The 21,147-nt window shown below is 36.7% G+C and overlaps 1 protein-coding gene across 4 annotated transcripts in view; it reads left to right on the forward strand.

Annotated features, from left to right (window-relative positions):
• The first annotated feature begins 710 nt into the window (after positions 1 to 710).
• NUCB2 (nucleobindin 2) overlaps positions 711 to 21,147 on the forward strand; it is a 35,107-nt gene continuing 14,670 nt past the window's right edge. Inside the window, exons 1-6 of one of the 4 annotated variants that reach the window (XM_074336078.1) lie at positions 711 to 859; positions 5,246 to 5,448; positions 13,725 to 13,835; positions 16,868 to 17,011; positions 17,591 to 17,698; positions 20,956 to 21,082. In XM_074336078.1, the coding sequence (XP_074192179.1) occupies positions 16,868 to 17,011; positions 17,591 to 17,698; positions 20,956 to 21,082 (379 nt within the window). In that variant the 5' untranslated portion in view covers positions 711 to 859; positions 5,246 to 5,448; positions 13,725 to 13,835. The remainder of the gene's footprint in view (positions 860 to 5,245; positions 5,449 to 13,724; positions 13,836 to 16,867; positions 17,012 to 17,590; positions 17,699 to 20,955; positions 21,083 to 21,147) is intronic. The other 3 variants (XM_019746658.2, XM_074336079.1, XM_019746657.2) reach the window with 3 other exon arrangements.

The following is a 21,147-nucleotide window of genomic DNA, read 5'->3' on the forward strand; positions in this document are numbered from 1 at the left end:
TAACAACTGTGAGGTAGATGATACCCTTTTTCACAAGGGAGAAAACTGAGGATCAGAGGGATGCTATTATTTAGCAGACTTAATTAAGCTTCGAAACCAGCCTGGGGGCTGCGAGAGCTTCTCTAACCCTCGAGCCACAGATATCGTTGAGCCTCAGTTTCCCCATCTTTGAAGTGAAGGTTGTGGAGTAGATGTCTCGGGTCTATGAGGGGTGGGTGTAGAGATAAAAGATATGTCTGTATGTGAGTGTGAGAGACGGTGCAGTAAAAACTAGATAAGCCACAGTGGCCAAGCGCCCAGCATGACGCGGGTGAAGTTGCAAATACGAGTAGGAGACTAGCCATGGAGGAGGGCCGGGGGTGTTGATCCAAGCGAGGCCTACCGACGAAAATGGGCCTGACAGCCTGTCTCTGACCCGTCTGGGCGTTGCCGGCGCTGGCCAGCGGCCAAGGGGGGAAGTGATATCTGGGTCCAGGTCCCGGACAGCACCTCACCCGCCCAAACCCAGCTCCACAGGCTTCTCCAGGAAAGCTAAAGAAGGAAGGGGCGCGGCTCCGCGTTGCAGAGCGCCACGTCCCTCTTGGCTCAGCCTCCCCCGGGCTCCTTAGTGTTGGCTCTTGGTACCACCCGCCTCCCAGCCCGCCCCCACCAATCAGCGCCTTCCGAGATCCCAGTCAGACCAATCAAAAACTTCTGGGGAGGGGCGGGGCTGTCACCATTGCAGCGAGGTGGCGGGAGCGCGCTTTGAGCAGAGCTGCCAAGCAAAGCCGCTGGCTGCAGGCAGGAAAGACAAGTCTGTGAACCGCAAGTATTCAGCAGGAGCCTCGCTCGCGGAGACGGACTAGATGAGGCCCTCGAGGTGGGTACGGATCAGTACGGCGGGAGGCTGAGGCAGGTCCTGAGAAAAGACTCAGGTCTTCCTCTGCCCTGCCCGGGCAGTGAGGATGGCGGGGGCCGCACAGTGGGCGGGCACCGCACAGTGGGCGGGCACGGGTGGAAGGGGGCTTCCAGCTCGAGCCTGAAGCGCGGGGTGCCTTTCTCCGCTCCACTCGCTGCAGGGCACCCAAGCTTTCTTCGGGGTCAATGAAAATGGCAGGCTTTTGGCGGGGAGCAGGCGGGGGTGGGTGCAGGACGAGACCGGGGCAGGGTTCCAGCCCGGCTTTGGCAGGTCGATGCGTGAGGGAGGTGCCAACTGATGAGGAGGGTACACCCACCAATTCCCGGCTGATGCTTACCACCCCTTTTGCCGTCGAGCAAAGCTAGGCTGGTGAATCCTGCTCTTCTGCTTTTTCTGTTAGGCCGGCGACCCCTGACACTTAGAGGGAAAAGTTCGAGTCAGTTATGGTATCGTTTTCCCGTAAGTGACAAATCATTGGTTGTGAGCTGAGCTCTTTCTGTTTCGGAGTATGCGAAAGATGGCACTTTGCTTTTACACCTGCCAAGTGGGAACTCAGTGAGCAGATGGGGTTATTGTTGTGGCTGGTGCTGTTCAGTAAACTCCTAAATCGGATAATGTACATTTTACACAATTAAGGCTATTAAATCCGTGGATGAATATGAACACCAACCGATATATTACCTTGTTTTAGAGGTGGAGAGAGAGCAAATTTAAACGCAAATGTTTCTGATAGTCGATTATGTTTGAAGGGTATTGTGGACTTTACCTATAAGAATGGAAAGAATTAATGAGTCAGTTGATTTAAGGAATTCTTTAAAAGTAATATATGACTAGTGGTATAATAGATTTGGATCAGAATACCTATGGCTTTTTTTTTTTTTTTTTTTTTTTTACAACAACCTATTTACATTTTCTGTTTTTTAAAGGCCTTTCTTGGTGAATTCTATTAAATAATTAGAGTCAGGCAATATTCCAGATTCTAGCATGCATCTTGCCTCTCACTAATAGAAATTGTCCTAGAATTCGTCCTGATTTAAGCTGAGTGTGAGTTCTTGTTTTATAGAACTTGAACAAGTTCAACAAATGTTTCAACAAACATCCCTCAATTAGTAGGGTCAAGAATTTAAACAAACAAACAAACATGGACATTTAGAATTAGAAATTAAATCTCAAAAAATATCACTTGTTATTTGGGGGAACACAGAAACTTTTATTTCTCATCTTGGTCTTTAAACTCTCTATGATCTGGTCCGACTTTCTAGCATGAGTGAAAAATTCATTTCTGTCTCTTTGTGTTTACTCATGCTGTTCTTCAGCATCTACTGTGTTTCCCCGAAAATAAGACCTAGTTGGACCATCAGCTCTAATGCATCCTTTGGAGCAAAAATTAATATAAGACCCAGTATTATATTATGTTATATTATATTATACCCAGTCTTATTTTACTGTAAGACTGGGTCTTACGTTAATTTTTGATCTAAAAGATGCATTAGAGCTGATGGTCTTGCTAAGTCTTATTTTGGGGGAAACACGGTATCCTAATTTTATTCATTTTACAAGGGCCAGGTCCTATTATGTTTACATTTCTCTGATCTCCCGAGATACTTATTGTTCTTATTGTTCATATCACACATTTTGTATATACCCTTTCAGCATGGTTTTTCCCAGTTGGTTTGTGGTCTGTAAAGACCAGTAATATAAAATGCACAATTAAGGCAATGAGGGTACCTTTCAGAACACTAGTTATTGATTATGAGCACTAATATAGAAAATCAGTAACATGATTAATACCAGTATCCTTTTGTTTTGAGATATGTTGTGTATATCTCTATAGATGTACCAAACCAATTTTGTGTTATTTAGAATAATATTTAAATTGCTTTCCACTTTCTAAGGACCATTTAGATGACCTAGGTGTGCAAAATACCTTTGTAAGTATCAGGTAGCTGGAGGAATCAAGTGTAGGATTTTAAAATGTATTGAAAATAATCCTTAAAGTGGGTAATCTTTTAAGCATTGTGAGTAATTGAGTTGACTATATTTGGCATGATAGATGATTAACTTTTTCTAAATAATTGATGGTCTGGTAAGGAGAAATTTGTTATTTTTATGTTTAATACTTGCAGTTGGCTAATAGACTTTAAAAAAACAGGCTCCTAACAATTTCAAATAATTTATTAGGAAAAGGAAAAAGCTCAATCAGTTTAATGATTTGCAATCTAAATTTTTAAAATGATATGGTGAAAAGTATACTTCATTAGAGTTTGATGGCCACGTTTCAATTCTGGCTCTACCAAATAATCTTGGCCAAGTCAGTTAACTTCCCTGGGTTTTATAAACTTTTATAAAAGTAGGGTCTGAACCAAAACATCTCTGAGATCATTTCTGGTCCCAGAATTCTCTGATTGAGAAAGCAGTTGCATGCTTCTATTTTGGCAGAGCTTTTTGACATATTGTATGTGTAAATGATGAAGACATTGTAATTTTAATAAATTTGTTTATTGAGTGATACAGATAAACAACAGTATCTGCTTTTCATAAACCTATTATCAAGGATACTGTAGCTGATTGTTCAGTGGGAAAAAAGACCATGCGATGGTGTCCTTGACTCACGTACTTTTCTACAGATATGAGCATCAGAGACACTAGCGTTGATACTAATATCCTGATAGAGGGAAGGGTTGAAATCCAGCTCAGCTGGTCATACAACTATATTATTTTGAACCCCACTTTCTCATTGACTCTAATTTTCAAAGGGAAAAAATGGAATTGAACATCAGGTTGCCAGGTGTCCTTGTCACTGCTGCCATCGAGAAACTCAGTAGCCATTTCTTTTCCTCCACCCCACTCCTTTCCATTATTAGAATTATAACCCTGACAGTAAGAAGAAGCAACCCAGATTTTCTGGCTCAGGGCAGGCTTTGGAGGAAGAAACCTGGGCGCCTTGCTAAAGGTCTGTTTTAATGCCCAGGAGGAAGAGATTATGTTCATCTTTTGTTGGATATACTACTCATATTCTTTTCATTGGCTGCACCCGGATTTTGATTGTGGCAATGCATAGAGGAGAGCTCTAAAGTGGCCCTTCAAAAAATGACATTTAAAGGTTATATGTCAAACTGGTGTATTGCTTTATAAGTTCTACAACTTGGGGTGTTTACAGAAGAGATTTTTATTATTTTAATATATAGCTATTTCATTTCCAAGACAGGAGTGGCATTAATATTTATCGAGCATTTACTATTGCCATACACTGTGTTACTCACATTGTATTCATTCTTGGTTTCAACCAATCAAAAATTTATCAAGAAGTATTAGTTCAATTTCATAGATAGGAAAATTGAGACTCAGAGAGGCAAGTAGCTTTCTAGTAAACAGGAATGGTTAGGATTCATCTGTTTGTTTATTGTTGACCAGGCTGTGTTAATAGAAGTCATATGCCTTTGCCATATATAACGTGCATTTGATCACTCTCCTGCTTATAAGATTTTATAATAAATATGCCATAAAAAGAAAAATGTATATGTCCTTAGAATTTGAAGATATGTTGTTTGCTTATTTTCTTACAGACAGCATAGAAATAATTGATTCTGTTCCCCTGTGAGTTGGTACATGAGCTCACTGCCTTGTATTTTACAAGTAGGTAGCAGGGTTTCAAAATAGACTTTGAGATGTTTTGCTTTATTACTGATTTCTGTGACTGAGACTAGGGCCAAGGTTAATTTTTAAAAGTGGTGGTTAAGGGTAAAGAAAGATTCCAATTGAGGATTTAATGAGAAACTTAACACTATGTCTTGAAGTCTTATTGCTGAGCAAAGTAAGCTTTTAGTTGGACTTCTAATTTATTTAAAAGTGGAGCAATACGGTAAAACCTGGGCACACCAAATCAATATCTTGCTTGTTCTGGTCTTTGATTCTCTTTATTTAATATATCTTTCTTCCCTCACCATTGGAATATTATATAATTTAGTCTTCTTCCACATCATAAACACTTGATACTTTTTTCACAGAATGTGACAAATGCATACACTATCATGTGCCATTACCACTGTAGTAAGGCTAAATATATGTTTGTGTATATATTTTAAAAATTTTTATTGGGTAACAGTGTGTTTCTCCAGGGCCCATCAGCTCCAAGACATTGTCCTTCAATCTAATTGTGGAGGGCGCAACTCAGCTCCAAGTGCAGTCACCCTTTTAAGTCTAGTTGCAGAGGGCCCACCATCCCATGTGGGAATCGAACCCGCAATCTTGTTGTTAAGAGCACGCTCTCTAACCAACTGAGCCATCTGGCCGCCCCCAATTTATGTTTATATTTAATGTGTTTTCTTTCTTTCTTTTTACATTTAGAACCTGTTAAGAGGCACTGAAAAAGCATTGAGCTTGGAGCCAAGACCCTGTTAAGAGTCAATGAAAAAGCATTGAGCTCGGAGCCAAGACCCACCTCTTCACTAATTTGATATTGTGCAAGGCATCTTATCTCTCTGGATCTCAGTTGCCTCATCTATAAAAAGGAGGTAAAATTTTTTACCTATCTGAAGGTAAGTGATCAGGTAAGAAAGCAAAGAAAAAAAAACGAAAGAAATACAGACTTAATGATGGCTTAAACACACAATATTTATTTTTTCATGTGAAATAATTCTTGCAGTAGGCAGTCTAGGTTAGGTATATAGTAGCTTTATAAAGTCATCAAGAACCTAAGCTTTTTCCTGTTCTTTGATCTCCTGTCTTTAAGATGTGGCTGATCCTCCTAGTTCAAGATAGTTGACAGAGCTCTAACCATCACAGGCAAATTCCAGGCAGCAAGGCAAAAACAAAGAAGGATGTATCCTCTTCTTTTAGGGAGAGATCATGAACCACAGCTCAGGCTACCAGGGAAGCAGGGAAATGTAGCTGGATGCATGGCTACCCTGAATAAAACTGAGCTTTTGTTACTGAGGAGGAAGTCAAGATTTGGATATTGGCAGGCAAATAGAAGTCCCTGCCACTGTATGGATCTTTTTCTCTTTCATCTCTGCGAATTGTGTGCTCTGATAACCACTTAATAGAAGCTTCAGACTTTGCCATGGCGGAGCTTTAAGTCTGACCTTGTCTACAGGAGGAAATAACTTTTATCTAATAAATTGTGGTGTGTTTTTTTTTGTTTTTTTTTTTGGTGTCTTTTTAAACTTTTATCCCAGAATTCATTATAGAAGCCTTTCTGTCTTGATTGGGTATTTATTCTGGTTTTATTTTTTTAATTACCCATAAATGCTATAGATGTTTGTTGTGCAATTTATGGATGTGTTAAAAAAAGGTAACAGTTTTTGAGCCACTTGCTTTATACAAGGCACCAGAAAGACAGGTAAGTTATCCCAAGGGTATCACATAAGTAAATCATTAAGAAGTAAATTTATGTTTAAAAGTATAATCCATCTCAGGATACAGTTAAGTTCAATATGGTTACATGAGGTATACTTTTGCCTTTCTTGTTAGTTACAAGTTGTTGTGGTTTTTTTTAACCACTTAACTGTTACCTGTCTTGAAATTTCCTCTTAATTAACTACTAGCTCTGGCTTAACTTACTTAAGTATACCAATATTTTATTTCATTCCAGACTTTTCTTTGTAATATTATGTGAATATACCCTATACTTGTCATGTGAAATGGTTCAGTTGCCACTACATCTGTGAAGAAAGTGATCTGAGATAAAGTTTCAAGAAAAGGAAATGGAAATTCAGGGAGTGGAAATTGGAGCGGGGGAGGAATCTGGAAATTCAGTCAATCTTTAGAAGGAAGATACGGAGCTAATTAAGATTTTATTTCTACAAAGCATATTTGTATTTTTGCAAGGTTTTGAATTTTTACTTGTATTACTTAGGGACAAGGTACAGTAATTCTTTTGCTACCAGTGCTTCGATTTCCTTTTTCTTTTTTTCAATCTAGAACCATTGACCCCTAATAAACAAAATAATTAGGAGACTTATGAGTATAAAAACAGCCTAGTTTATTTTTAAGAGACATTTAGCATTGCAAGTCACCTGACTGAAAATGTCTGTTTGCTGAATACCATTGAAATGCCTTTAAAGATTTTTTAATTAACAGAAAAAGCATCATACCGTGCATTGCTTTATAAGAAGCTTTCTTAAAAAAATGGCAACTATTCAATTAATAGGCTGCCTTCCACACTAGATTGAAAGTCCTATGAGGGTAGGGATTATGTCCATTTGACATTATTTTGGTGTTTAAAGAGATTTTTACATCATCACTTTTTTACCTAATGTGCTAGCACATTTTCCATTTATTTTATGGTAACAGTTAACATTTACTGAGGCCTTATTAAGAAGTAGAGTAAATGTGGCACTTAACTTTAGACTTAAGTAAGTTAATTGTCCTAATTATTTCTAGAACAAACACTAAAAGATTAGAAACTAGTAAAGGGGAAAAAGTATTTTAAAAATTCTCCATCAATCAAAAACAAGACAAAAAAATGGCGAGAAAGGAGAGGAAGTAAATATTAAAGAGGCAGGATAATAGAAAGCCTAAAAGAAGATGGTACATTTAAAACTCAAGATATGGTATTTCATTGACTAAGACTTCACTGACATTGAGACATCATTATATACTGTATATAAAAGATACTGCCAGTCAAACTATGACACTATGCTTTATCACTTACAATTTCATTTTATGTTTAATGAAAGTGCTTTTTCGGATTCATTTAGACATACAGATTTTTCTCACATCACTTCTGTGCATGTAGAAAGGAATTATAAATTAAATAAATTCATTAAGGTGTTTCTAAGACTATCACATTCATAGTCTCATTCTTTTGAAACACTTTCTTTTTTTTTATTAGACTGTTTATTAAGTTTTTTTTTAAAGATTTTATTGGGGAAGGGGAACAGGACTTTATTGGGGAACAGTGTGTACTTCCAGGACTTTTTCCCAAGTCAAGTTGTTGTCCTTTCAATCTTAGTTGTGGAGGGCGCAGCTCAGCTCCAGGTCCAGTTGCCGTTTCTAGTTGCAGGGGGCTCAGCCCACCATCCCTTGCGGGAGTCGAACCGGCAACCTTGTGGTTGAGAGGACACATTCCAACCAACTGAGCCATCTGGGAGCTCAGTGGCAGCTCAGCTTAAGGTGCCGTGTTCAATTCCTCGAACTGGCAACTCGAGGAGTTGAACTGGCAACCTTGTGGTTGAGAGCCCACTGGCCCATGTGGGAATCGAACTGGCAGCCTTCGGAGTTAGGAGCATGGAGGTCTACACTTTCTTGATTCAGACTTGTCAATGTGTTTTCCTCAAAGAAAGTTTTTCTCTAACGCGGAGAGTGAGGGTGATTTTCTTCTGGAAATTTCTTGAAGCCCATTTGCCTGAAATTTTCTTCCAAGCCTCTGACACTCCTTTTGCAAGCTTTGATGCTAGTGCTTTTCAAAAGCTGATAATGGACAATTTTAAGATCATCTTCTTTCCTCAACTTCTCCTTCAATGGATTGTTGGCTGAAACACTGAGGTTTTCCAGTTCTCTAGAGATGGCATCAGGAATAACATCAAGTTGTTACTTTTCAGGCAACTGATTCTTTAAATATTCAGATACATGGCCTCAGAAGACATCAAGAACTTGGCAGGTTATGGAGGGCTCTTGGACATTCAAACAGAGTTAGCCAGTCTTCCTTGAGCTCAGCCATCATCTATTTCCTGCCACCCCTCTCTCCTTTTTATGCTACAGTAACATTTTTGGGAAATTATTTTGTAGTTTAAAATTTAACGTCAGGAACTTTTGGCCATAGGCATTTATAATAGTGTTATAGTGATGTGCTATTTCCTACCTCATTCTCAGGATGTCAATCTCTAGCATCTTTAGCATTCACGTATCATTTTGAGTTATGTAAAAAAGAACCTCAGGATTTTCTCAGCATTTCCTATCGATTAAACTCAGCTTTGTTTTTTCCTCAAATTACGAGGAAGTTATGCAACTTCTGTTCAGTGTTAACAGGAAGTTTCTGACAAATTGACATTTACCTTAACGATGCATGAATCCATCAAATTACCCTTTTATTTCATATACATTTTTTAATTAATTGGAGGCATTGTCAGTTTCTACTGCCTTCATCTGCAGGGTTTGGCTGCCCATGGGTATCTTGTTGTATCTCAGTAACAGCTTTGTCTGCTTGTTGATCTCTTCCTATCTAAAGGCAGGTAAAGCACTTACGTAGTTGTTCCTAACCAAGAAAATATAAAGTTGCTGTTACTCCTTTAATGTAAAATATTTGCTTCACACATGTCAGGTGCTACATTTTTATGTTTACAAAATAACTTTTCATCTCAATCCAAATCATAAGTTAATCCTTTGAAGACATTTTAAAGCGGTGATTAAACTAAATTTGTGAAGTACCAACAATGCAAAAACTCAATCTGAAGTTATGCCAGTAGAATAGCAATGATAAAGTTTGTGCTGTGTAGGCAGTAAAGATTTTGTTTCTATTGCCAGTTGTTCAACCACAACTTTAATATTCCACAAACTGAAAAACACTCTGATTTCTGAGACGTTAAACTGAGGAATTGTGCATCTTGGAACTGAATACATTATCAGTAATTTGATCAAATATGAAAAGAGAAAATATGCCAGTTAGAAGACATAGATTGTTAGGCTGGATAAAAAGGTGTGTGTGTTTGTGTATCCACACACTAATCAAAAGAAAAACTGGTTTAGCCACATTACTATCAAAATAGGCCTTAAGGCAAATTGGGGCTTAAAGGTCACTCAAATGTGTAAAAGATTAAATCCACCAGAAAGCCAGAAAATCTTAAATTTGTATACACTTAATAATATAGGCTCATAATGTTTAAATATAAATTGACAGCATTTTAAGGAAAAATAGATAAATCAAAAATCATACTGCAAGATTTTAACTTACTTTCTAGTAATGATAGTACAAGCAGACAAAAATCATTAAGAAAATAAAAATTGGATAATTATGAAAAGTTACAGAGCATAGCTAGTTCTGTACTTCTATAGGTTAATGATGGTTTGTAAATTCTATTTGTTTTTTTTTTAATGTTCACATTTTATTTTATAAGGTCAGAATTTTTGCCTCATTTTTCATTACTTTTAAAAAATTTGAAAATGATTCACATATAAAATTTACCCCTTTAATGAGTACAATTTAGGGGTTCCTAGTATATTCACAAGGTTGTACACCTGTCGCTACTATCTAATTTTAGAAGATTTTCATTACCCCCAAAAGTAACACCATAACCATTAGGAATTATTTTTCATTCATTCCCCCTTTCCCTCACCAACAGTCCTAAGCAACTATTAATCCACTTTCTTTCTCTATGGATTTGCTTATTCTGGACATTTGATATAAACAGAATCATATAATATGTGTTCCTTTACATCTGGTTGTATTTATTATTAATCAGTTCTGTTGTATTGGATTTTAAAACAAACAAGTGTCTCCTGGAACCCCCAGTTTTTTTTCCTCTAAAGTTATCAAAAAGTAAAACTGGTTTTGGTTTTGAAATGGCAGTCACAGTTCATTATCTCCTTCTTGCAGAAGTTAAAAACAAATCTAGCTTGAATGAAATGCAAGTCTGCAAATAGACATATGAAAAAATGTTCAACATCACTAATCATGAGAGAAATGCAAATCAAAACCACAATGAGATATCACCTCACCCCAGTCAGAATGGCTATCATCAACAAGACAAATAGTAACAAGTGTTGGAGAGGCTGTGGAGAAAAAGGAACCCTCATACACTATTGGTGGAATGCAGACTGGTGCAGCCATTATGGAAGGCAGTGTGGAGGCTCCTCAAAAAATTACGAATAGAATTACCATATGACCCAGCAATCTCTCTCCTGGGTATCTACCCAAAAATCTGAAAACAGTTATACATAAAGACGTGTGCTCCAATGTTCATTGCAGCTTTGTTTACGGTGGCCAAGACATGGAAACAACCAAAATGTCCTTTGATAGATGAATGGATAAAGAAGTTGTGGTATATACACACAATGGAATACTATTCAGTGGTAAGAAAAAATGATATAGGAACATTTGTGACAACATGGATGGATCTTGAAAGTATAATGTTAAGTGAAATAAGTCAGACAAAAAAAGCAGAGAACCATATGATTTCACTGATATGTGGTATATAAACCAAAAACAACAAAAGAACAAGACAAACAAATGAGAAACAAAAACTCATAGACACAGACAATAGTTTAGTGATTACCAGAGGGTAAGGGGGGTGAGAGGTGGGAGATGAGGGTAAAGGGGCATCAAATATATGGTGATGGAAGGAGAACTGACTCTGGGTGGTGAACACACAATGGGATTTATAGATGATGTAATACAGAATTGTACACCTGAAATCTATGTAATTTTACTAACAATTGTCTCCCCAATAAAAAAAAAAAAGAAAAGAAATGCAAGTCTGATAATCTCTGAACCTAAAATCAAAGAGGAACTTTCTCCTTTCACAGAGTCAAGATCTAAGTTGGAGTAGAGGTCACAGCATCTCACACCCTGTATCCAAAGTGTGAAATGTTCCTGGCTTTACCTTTTTTTCACCTTTTTTTTGTTTTTGTATCTAGATAGGAACTTTCTTTGGTAGTTGATTTTTGTATTCTTTGTATCCCAGCACCCAGATCTTCTGCTTGCTCTACCAATGTAATTGTAAGATGGCTGAACAAGCAATATTTACTTTAAAGACATTTAGAAATCATATAACTTAATTTCGTACAATTGGTGTGAATACAGCAGATTTTATTTGTGTTTCTGATCATGTAACAGAAAAGACATATACTTTATTCAGAAGAATAAACTGGTAATAGAATTTAAGAGCTTAAAGAATACTGAAGTCTAGTTAAATTCCCTTTAAAAAAATTTTCATTATGTTAAGAAATGAGAAGACAAGAAGGGGGAGTTAATTGACCCATGATCACACAGCACGTGAGTGGTGCAGCTGGACTTCGAGTACCTAAATTGCATTTTGCCTTACTCTTCTTGCAGCAGGGCCTGGTTGGTACCCCTATTGTAGAGGCCTCTCCATGTCCCTGGTCTCACTTTTCCTTGACCTACCCATAGCTTAACTATAGATAATCCTTCTGTGGCTTAAGCTTGGAATGTCCCCTGTCCCACCCAGTTCCCTATTTTAGAAAATTACCCTGAAACTCTGATTAATACCCTTAGGCTTATTGATCACAATCTCAGTGGTCTACCAGGCTAATCCCATCCCTGTTTCTGGGTTGCTGACTCCACCATAGAATCATGAGGCCACAGGGAAGGCTCCATGCAGATCCCTGGAACCGTCACGTGGCATCTGTAGGAACGCCCAGATTTTCCCTTAAAAACCCCAAGCAGGTCTGAGAATGTTAAAGCAGTTTTGGGGGGTGTTAACCTACTGCCTTCTCAACCACCCGTGCTCTGATAATAAACAATTATTCTAGGACCCAACTCCTGTGTCGATCTATTGGCTGAGCGGCGCAGGCAGCACAAGCCCCAGACTCATTTGGCTTCTGGTTTCATTCTTAGGTATAGCACCCTTTTTTCTTTTCCTTGAGGATTTAAATTTGCTGTTCAGATAAGCATTCTCTTATTCTGTCATTGTATACAGGAGGTTCATGAATAATAGAGCAAAGGGAGGCAGTATGTTTTCAATCAGAATCACCTATAAGGCTTCTCCTCACCCCCTCAAAGATTTTCTGATTTAGAAGGTCCGGAGTAAGCCTTGAGAATGTGCATTTCTCACATTCCCAGGTGAAGCTGCTGCTGGCCCAAGGACCACACTTTGAGAACCACTGCTTAAAAGCAGATGGAGGCTTTGGAGTCCATCATTCTCAGGTTCCAACTCTGGCTTTACGATTTACTCCTTTGTGGTCCAGATCAAGTTTTTAAGTCTTCGTTTCCTGTACTTTAAATTGGAGATAATAATATATATTTCACAGAATTAAGAGTTAAATTGGTTAATATTTTTTTATTTTAATTTTTATTGGGGAATATTGGGGAACAGTGTGTTTTTCCAGAACCCATCAGCTCCAAGTCAAGTCGTTGTTTTCAATCTAGGTGTGGAGGGTGCAGCTCACTGGCCCATGTGGGAATCAAACCGGTGACCTTGGTGTTAGGAGCACTGCATTCTAACCACTGAGCAAACTGACCGCCCCTAAATTGGTTAATATTTTTAAAAGGTTTAACACACTGCTTTGTACATAGTAAACACTCAATAGATGGTTTCTGTTGCTATTCATAATAAGTTAATGACCCATAAATTCAGTCAGTGTTTTAGAGTAGATGTCCAGAGACTTTTTGTCACATTGGCACTTTGAGATGCTGTCTGGACACACACACACACACACACACACACACACACACTCATATGTACCAACATATTCCTCTCTTGACTTGCCTTCTTATTTATGGTAGACTTAGCTGAAGAGTGAGAGAATGAAATGACAAATTAATAAAGCATTTCCACTTCCAAGGCTGGATTTAACCAGAATTTATGTTTATTAATCTCAGGCTTCTATTGTGTATTGAAGTAAAGATAGACTCCATTAAAAAAAAAAGTGTATTTTAAAACATGACGTAGCTGCCAATTGCTGAGACAGAACTGTTCATTAATTGCATAACAATAAATTAATATATGTGTGTTGTATGGTGGGAGGAGGGGAGCCTAAGGGACACGAGATAATGAGGGTGGAGGGGGGAGTCTACGTGAAAGATTCTTTTTTTTTTTTTTTTTTAATGTTTCTATGCTTTATTGAGTTCCAAATAAAAATTTAGGGATGATAATTTTAGGCATTCCTACCAAATTGTTTTGTTTGTTTGTTTGTTTGTTTGTTTTAGGAGTACAGCATTAGGAATAGAGACAGTGGAAAGATTCTTTTAAGCTCTGGGTGGCCCCCATCAAGGGATAGTCACAGTTCCTGATGAGGTCTGAAAAGTGAAGTTACAGAGGTACGTCACTGAGCTGACTCTCTGCGTGTGTATCAGAGACTATTCAAACATTTTAACAATTATTCATTTTCTAACTATATGTGTACAATGTTAGGAATCATGGAGATGAAATTAAGTTCCAGAAGTGTGTGTAGAAGACGTCAAAATTGATTGGAGCAGTTAAGTCATAATTTGGGTTTTTCAGCCATGATTACACTTAAAACTATTATCCTTTTTAATAGTCATTTGGCCCCTCTGTTTGCAATGACACATGGGACTTGCAATGTTTAAAAAAAAAAAAGTTTAAATTCAGAGTTTTTTAGAAAACAACTAACTCAATGATACTTTTAAATTATTTTTTTTTAAAAAGGTTAATGTGAAAAGATGCTCAGCTTCATTAGCCAATAAAATGCAAATCAAAATCACAGTGACATACCACTTTATACCCAGTAGGTTGGCTATAATAGATAATAACATTGAGAATGTGGAGAAATTGGAACCCTCTTATATTGCTGGTGGGAATGTAAAATGGCGCAGCCGCTGTGGAAAACAGTGTGGCAGTTCCTAGAAAGTTAAACATGGAGTTACCAAATTGACCCAGCAATTCTACTCCTAGGTATGTAACCAAAAGAATTGGAAACATGTTAACACAGTAAGTTGAACCCAAATGTTCATAGTAGCATTATTCATATGAGCCAAAAAAGTAGGAACAACTCAAAATGTCTGTCAGTTGATAAATTGATAAATGTGGTATATCCGTACAATGGAATATTTATTCAGCTGTAAGAATGAGATACTGATTCATGTAGCAACATGGTTGAACCTTGAAAACATAATGCTAAGTGAAAGCCAGATACAAAAGGCCACATACTGTATGCTTCCATTTATATGAAATGTCCAGAACAGGCGAAGGTATACATACTGAAAGTAGGTTAATGGTTACGAGGGGTGGGGAGAATGGGGGAGTGCGGAGTGACTGCTAATGGATATCGGGTTACTTTTTAGAGTGATGAAAATGTTCTAAAATTAAATAGTGGTGATAATTGTACAACCTTGTGAATATACTTAAAACACTGAATTGTACAATTTAAAAGGGTAAAATTTATGGCATGTGAATTATATCTCAGAAAAACAAAAACCAAAATACATACCTGCAATGGGCATGAAACATGAATGAGAAATAAATTTTTGTTATAAAAAAATAAATGTGGGAAGAGGAGATGATTCATGGTGGGAAGACATTCTGTGGAGAAACAAACCATCTTTCTTTAGAGATTCTTAATGCATAATAGCCCATCACAAATTCTGAAAGTCTTGCAAAAATGAAAACCTATTTAGCTTCAGTGAGTCAACATCTACACATTTCATTATGAAAAACATTTATTCGATAACAATTGAGGTACTAGTGACCTAGAGAAGAGTGAATCTTGGACTTGAGCAGACATAAGTAAGACTTACCTGGAAAGTTTACTAAAAGAGATCCCTGGGCCCCACCCCAGAGATTCTGATTCAAGAGGTCGTGGGTGCGACCTCAGAATTTGCATTTTGGACAAGCTCTCAGGTGATTTGATCCTTCAGGTTTGAGAACTAAACTTTGAGGAGCATCTTTACAGAATAGACAAATCCTATGCCGTAAACGGGTGAATTTTATGTGAATTATATCTCAAGAAAGATGTTAAAAACTTGACATAGTATTTCTATAGCATTAAAATGTAAGTTCTGATGATTTTGTTAATGCAAGAAAATGCTCTGTGAGTGAATTGTTTTAATTAAAAGTTTCTTAGGGCTGGCCCGGTGGCTCAGGCGGTTGGAGCTCCGTGCTCCTAACTCTGAAGGCTGCCGGTTCAATTCCCACATGGGCAAGTGGGCTCTCAACCATAAGGTTACCAGTTCAACTCCTCAAGTCCCACAAGGGATGGTGGGCTGTGCTTCCTACAACTAGCAACAGCAACTGGACCTGGAGCTGAGCTGCGCCCTCCACAACTAAGGCTGAAAGGACATCTTGACTTGGAAAAAAAAAAAAGTCCTGGAAGTACACACTGTTCCCCAATAAAATCCTGTTCCCCTTTCCCAATGAAATCTCAAAAAAAAAAAAGAGATTTCTTCATTTGTAAAATGAGTCACTGTCTTATACACGACCTAGGGTTGTGGTGAAAATAAGGCAATGTACTCTCCCAAATTGTGTTCTGTGGATAAAAAAAAAAAATGAAAAAATCCATGGCCAGCTAAATTTGGGAGACTGAGTTAAATAATGCATTTCTCAGATTGATGGTCAGACAATTATTCTTGACTTGAACCCTAACATGAGTCTATGTGTAGAAAATCAATTAGATATGAGATTTCTATTCATTTTAATTCTGGAGTGGAAACTGAATAACCAAAATTTGAATTATATTGTGGGACCAGCAATAGTTACTCCTCCTTTGTTTCAAGCCTGTTATATCCTGCTTGATATTTTATTAGCCTGTTTGTTTGAAAAATTATTGACCAAAAAGAATTTTAGCAAATGACTATTGGCTATGATAAAATAATGTTTAAAAGGTTAAGAGAATATTTGTAGCTTAGTTATTTGTCTCTTTTAATCAACTTATGTTTGTAGAGCACCTTATTTTCAAAGTTAGGTTGAAGCTAATTAAATATCCTATCCAGAAATAATTTTGGCTCTCTAATATGTTAATGGAAAAAAAAAATGTAGTTTTCCCTTAGTTCTCCCTTTCTTAAACTTGGGCTATTTATTTTTTAAAATTTTGAGTCCCTCATTATCATCTTAATTTGCAGCTTTTATAATGAACTGAATGTTTTCTTATAATACGTATATAAACTTTAAAATTTTGTTTGTCTTTTAAATTTTAGCTGAAAAGCATTTCTCCTCTGGTTTTCTTTAGTGACCTGTCTCAAATGTTTTTTGTTATATTTTAAGCCCTTTCCTAGAATTCTTTTGTTATATTAAACTTCCTGAAATTGAATATATTTTTAATGTGGCTTGGGGATGCACATATATATAGTTTAAAAATTCGTTTCAAGACCTTACTATAATTATACCTTTATTTCAGATGAGGTGGAGGACCATCCTACTACAATATTGTTTTCTCTTGGTTACATGTCTACTTGTTGCTCTTGAAGCTGTGCCTATAGATATAGACAAGACAAAAGTAAAAAATACTCAACCTGTGGACAGTGCAAAGATAGAACCACCAGTAAGTGAAATGATAATGATAACCTTGTGGGAAGAATTGTAACTAAACTATTGCTAATATTTATTAGCTATAAAACTGGAAGCTATTTGTGATATAGCAGTGAAAAAAATATTGGATGAGCATATGTTGTTTAATATTAGACAACGTTTACTTAATGCAGTTAGTGTATTAAATAGTGCATAGAATAATTAATTATAATACATATCCAATTTAGAGCTAACCAGCCAAGAAAACATTGTATTATATTCAAAGGAGAGACATAGCAATGAGGAGAGACAGGTAACAATGAAGTAAAACCGACTAATAGTAATAAAGTCTTCATTGTCTAAGCCATGTAGAAACTCTACCTTTATGTTACAGTAAAACGTGATTTTGGTTTGATCCCTGAAACATGATTTCTGCAACTATTCATCTGAACTTTTTAACTTTGTCCAAACTATCAAACTAGATATGTCTCAATGCCATTTTGTTAGACGTTTCTTTTATTTATTTTTTCCTTTCTTTCGTTAGAATTGAGATCTTTAGATGCAGGGAAGGAAAAACTTTCAGAAGCATTATTGTTTGTTTCTTAATTTGAAGGATACTGGACTTTATTATGATGAATATCTCAAGCAAGTAATTGATGTGTTGGAAACAGACAGTCATTTCAGAGAAAAGCTCCAGAAAGCAGACATAGAGGAGATAAAGGTAAATGTAATTAAATAATTATTTAACAAACATTTGAGCATGCCAGACACTGAGTTAAGTACTGGGGATAAAAAAATGACATTCAGGGTGGCCAGTTAGCTCAGTTGGTAAAAGCGTGGTGCTAATAACACCAAGGTTGCCGGTTCGATTCCCACAGGGGCCACTGTGAGCTGTGCCCTCCTTAAAAAAAAAAAAAAAAAAGAGATTCATTTCAAGCCCTTAAAGAACCTTCAAGGGAGAATAACATCCAGAAAAAGGATATATAATGTATATTTGACTATATAATATATTTTGAATGTACAGAGGATAAACACATAATTCAGTATGAAGAAATGGGGGAAGGTGGGAAGTCATTCTTGGTAGAACTTATGCCAGTATGTAAAGCTGTGACTGACAAAAGGGAAGAGATTGGGAGGCGTTTTAGGCCAAGATACAAGGTTACAGAGATAAGAGATATGTGGGAAACTGGAAGTAGCAACTCTTGCTGGAACCTATACTGGGAAGTGGAGCCCATGATTGGCTAAAAGATGAGGTTGGAAAGAGTCATGGGCTAGGTGACAGGGCCTAGTACATCATTATAAGGGGCTTTGATCATGATGTGAGGACAGCAGAAAGCTACACAAAGGTTTAGAATAGGTTACATTCTGGTGTTTTAATCAGGTCCAGATTACCTTGTTTCCCCCAAAATAAGACCTAGCTGGACAATCAGCTCTAATGTGTCTTTTGGAGCAAAAATTAATATAAGACACGGTCTTATATAAGACCCGGTATTATTATATTATATTATATTATATTATATTATATTATATTATATTATATTATATTTTATTTTATTTTATGTTATATTATACTCTGTCTCTTATTATAGTAAAATGAGACCGGGTCTTATATTAATTTTTGGTTCCAAAAGATGAATTAGAGCTGATTGTCCAGCTAGGTCTTATTTTTGGGGAAACATAGTAGCTTAGCAAAGACTCTTGTCTCAAGAAAACCTGGGAAAAAAAATTAGAATTTGACCTTGGTTTTTCCCCCAGGCATGTTGCAAGGGGAATCTCTTCACTTCCCAGACATTGCTAGCTGAAAGATTATGGCTTTGCCTGCACCACTTCACGGGATGTACTTTCGTAAAGGATGTCAGTGACTTCTTAATTGTCAAATTCAGTGAACACTTTTTATTCCTCTTCTTACTGAACTCTATTATCAAGAGTTCTCAGATTTTAGGGCTTGTTAAAACACAGATTTCTGGGCCCCGCCTCCAGACTTTCTCTGATTCAGTGTCTGGGGCCTGTATTGCTGAACTTCCTATTTGACACAGAAATGTTGACTTGGGGACTGCACTTTGAGAACCATTGTTTTATTTAATACTGACCATTCTCTCCTTGAAATACACTGCTTTTATTTTTGCTTCTAAACAGCATATTCTCCTACCGTGTTTCCCTAAAAGTAAGACCTAGCCAGACCATCAGCTCTAATGCATCTTTTGGAGCAAAAATTAATATAAGACCAGGTATTACATTATATATTATATTATATTATATTATATTATATTATATTATATTATATTATATTATATTAAGACCCGGTCTTATATTATAGTAAAATGAGGCTGAGTCTTATATTAATTTTTGCTCCAAAAGACGCATTAGAGCTGATGGTCTGGCTAGGTCTTATTTTCAGGGAAACGTGGTAGTTCTCCTCCCTCTCCAAACATTCTTTCCTGGTCTTCCTTGTGGGTTTATTTTCCTTACCTTCCTCAGCAGTCCCATTGACTCAGTCCTAAAGGTTTGTCTGCCTGATTGCTAGTGAGACTTGCAGTTTGTGATTCGAAATACGTTTATGAACAAGAGAAGGTAAACCACTAACTACCGTGTTTCCCCAAAAATAAGACCTAGCTGGACCATCAGCTCTAATGCGTCTTTTGGAGCAAAAATTAATGTAAGACCCAGTCTAATATTATATTATATTTATATTCTATTCTATTCTATTCTATTCTATTCTATTCTATTCTATTCTACTCTACTCTACTCTACTCTACTCTACTCTACTCTACTCTACTCTACTCTATTCTATTCTATTATATTATATTGTAAGACCCGATCTTATAGTATAGTAAAATAAGATGGGGTCTTATATTAATTTTTGCTCCAAAAGACGCATTAGAGCTGAGGCTCCAGCTAGGTCTTATTTTCAGGGAAACATGGCATTTATTTCTTAAATTTTGGAGCATGTATCTAATTACTGATCTATGAAAAATGTTATCAAAGGACACAACCTAAAAAAAGTTGAATTTTGAAAAGTTACTTGTATATGGGATGACTAAAGCTTAAGGAGGCCAAGTTACTTTAAAACAATACTTGATTGAAATATAATTAACATACCATAAAATTTGCCCCTTTAAAGCAAAAATTCAGTGTTTTTTAGTATATCCAGACATGTAACCATCACCACTATCTAATTTTAGAACAATTTGATTTGTCCCCAAAAGAACCCTGTGCCCATTAAGTAGTCACTCCGTATCTCCCCCGCTCCTCAGCCCCTGGCAGCTTTTAATCTACTTTCTGTCTCTATGGATTTGCCTCTTCTGGACATTTCATATGAATGGAATCATATAATATATGGTGGCCTTTTGCATCTGGTTTCTTTGACTTAGAATAATGAATGAAAAAATATTTTTCAAGGTTCATCATGTTATAGCTTGTATTAGTACATTCATTACTTTTTATGGTTGAGTAATATTCCATTGTATGGATATTTCATATTTTGTTTATCAGTTCACCAGTTGATGGACGTTTGGTTTATTTCCACCTTTTGGCTAATATGAATAATGCTGCTATGAATATTCATGTACAAGTTTTTATGTTAACATGTTTCAATTCTTTAGGTATATACCTAGAAATGGAATTGCTGGGTCAAATAGTAGTTCTGTGTTTATCTTTTCGAGGAACTGCCAAATTGTTTTCCAACATGGCCGCACCATTTTACAATTCAAGTTACTTTTTGGGTTTCTCCTTTGTGCTTTAATTATGCTTTTCTAAATTTTATGGCTTTTGGACATCTTAATTTTAGAGTTTCAAACTGAAGTAAATGCTTCTGAAAGAAGCATTATCTTCTGAAAGAAATGCTTTTGTAATACCAAATTTATCTAAATCAGCCAAAAATATCTATCACTACTTTAGTATAGCCCTATTTTCAATATGTGGTATCTGTTCTAAAAATGCAATGTAATAGATAAAACTAACTTATTATTTTGTCAACAGAGTGGGAGGCTAAGCAAGGAGCTGGATTTAGTAAGTCACCATGTCAGGACGAAACTTGATGAACTAAAAAGGCAAGAAGTAGGAAGGTTAAGAATGCTAATTAAAGCTAAATTGGATTCCCTTCATGGTAAGTGCTAAATAAAAGGTAGGAAAATTTCAATATTTGGTTGTTGAGGTCAGTTTACATTAGCA

The sequence above is a fragment of the Rhinolophus sinicus genome, linkage group LG06 (genome assembly GCF_036562045.2).
Source record: "Rhinolophus sinicus isolate RSC01 linkage group LG06, ASM3656204v1, whole genome shotgun sequence".
NCBI classification, from domain to species: Eukaryota; Metazoa; Chordata; class Mammalia; order Chiroptera; family Rhinolophidae; genus Rhinolophus; species Rhinolophus sinicus.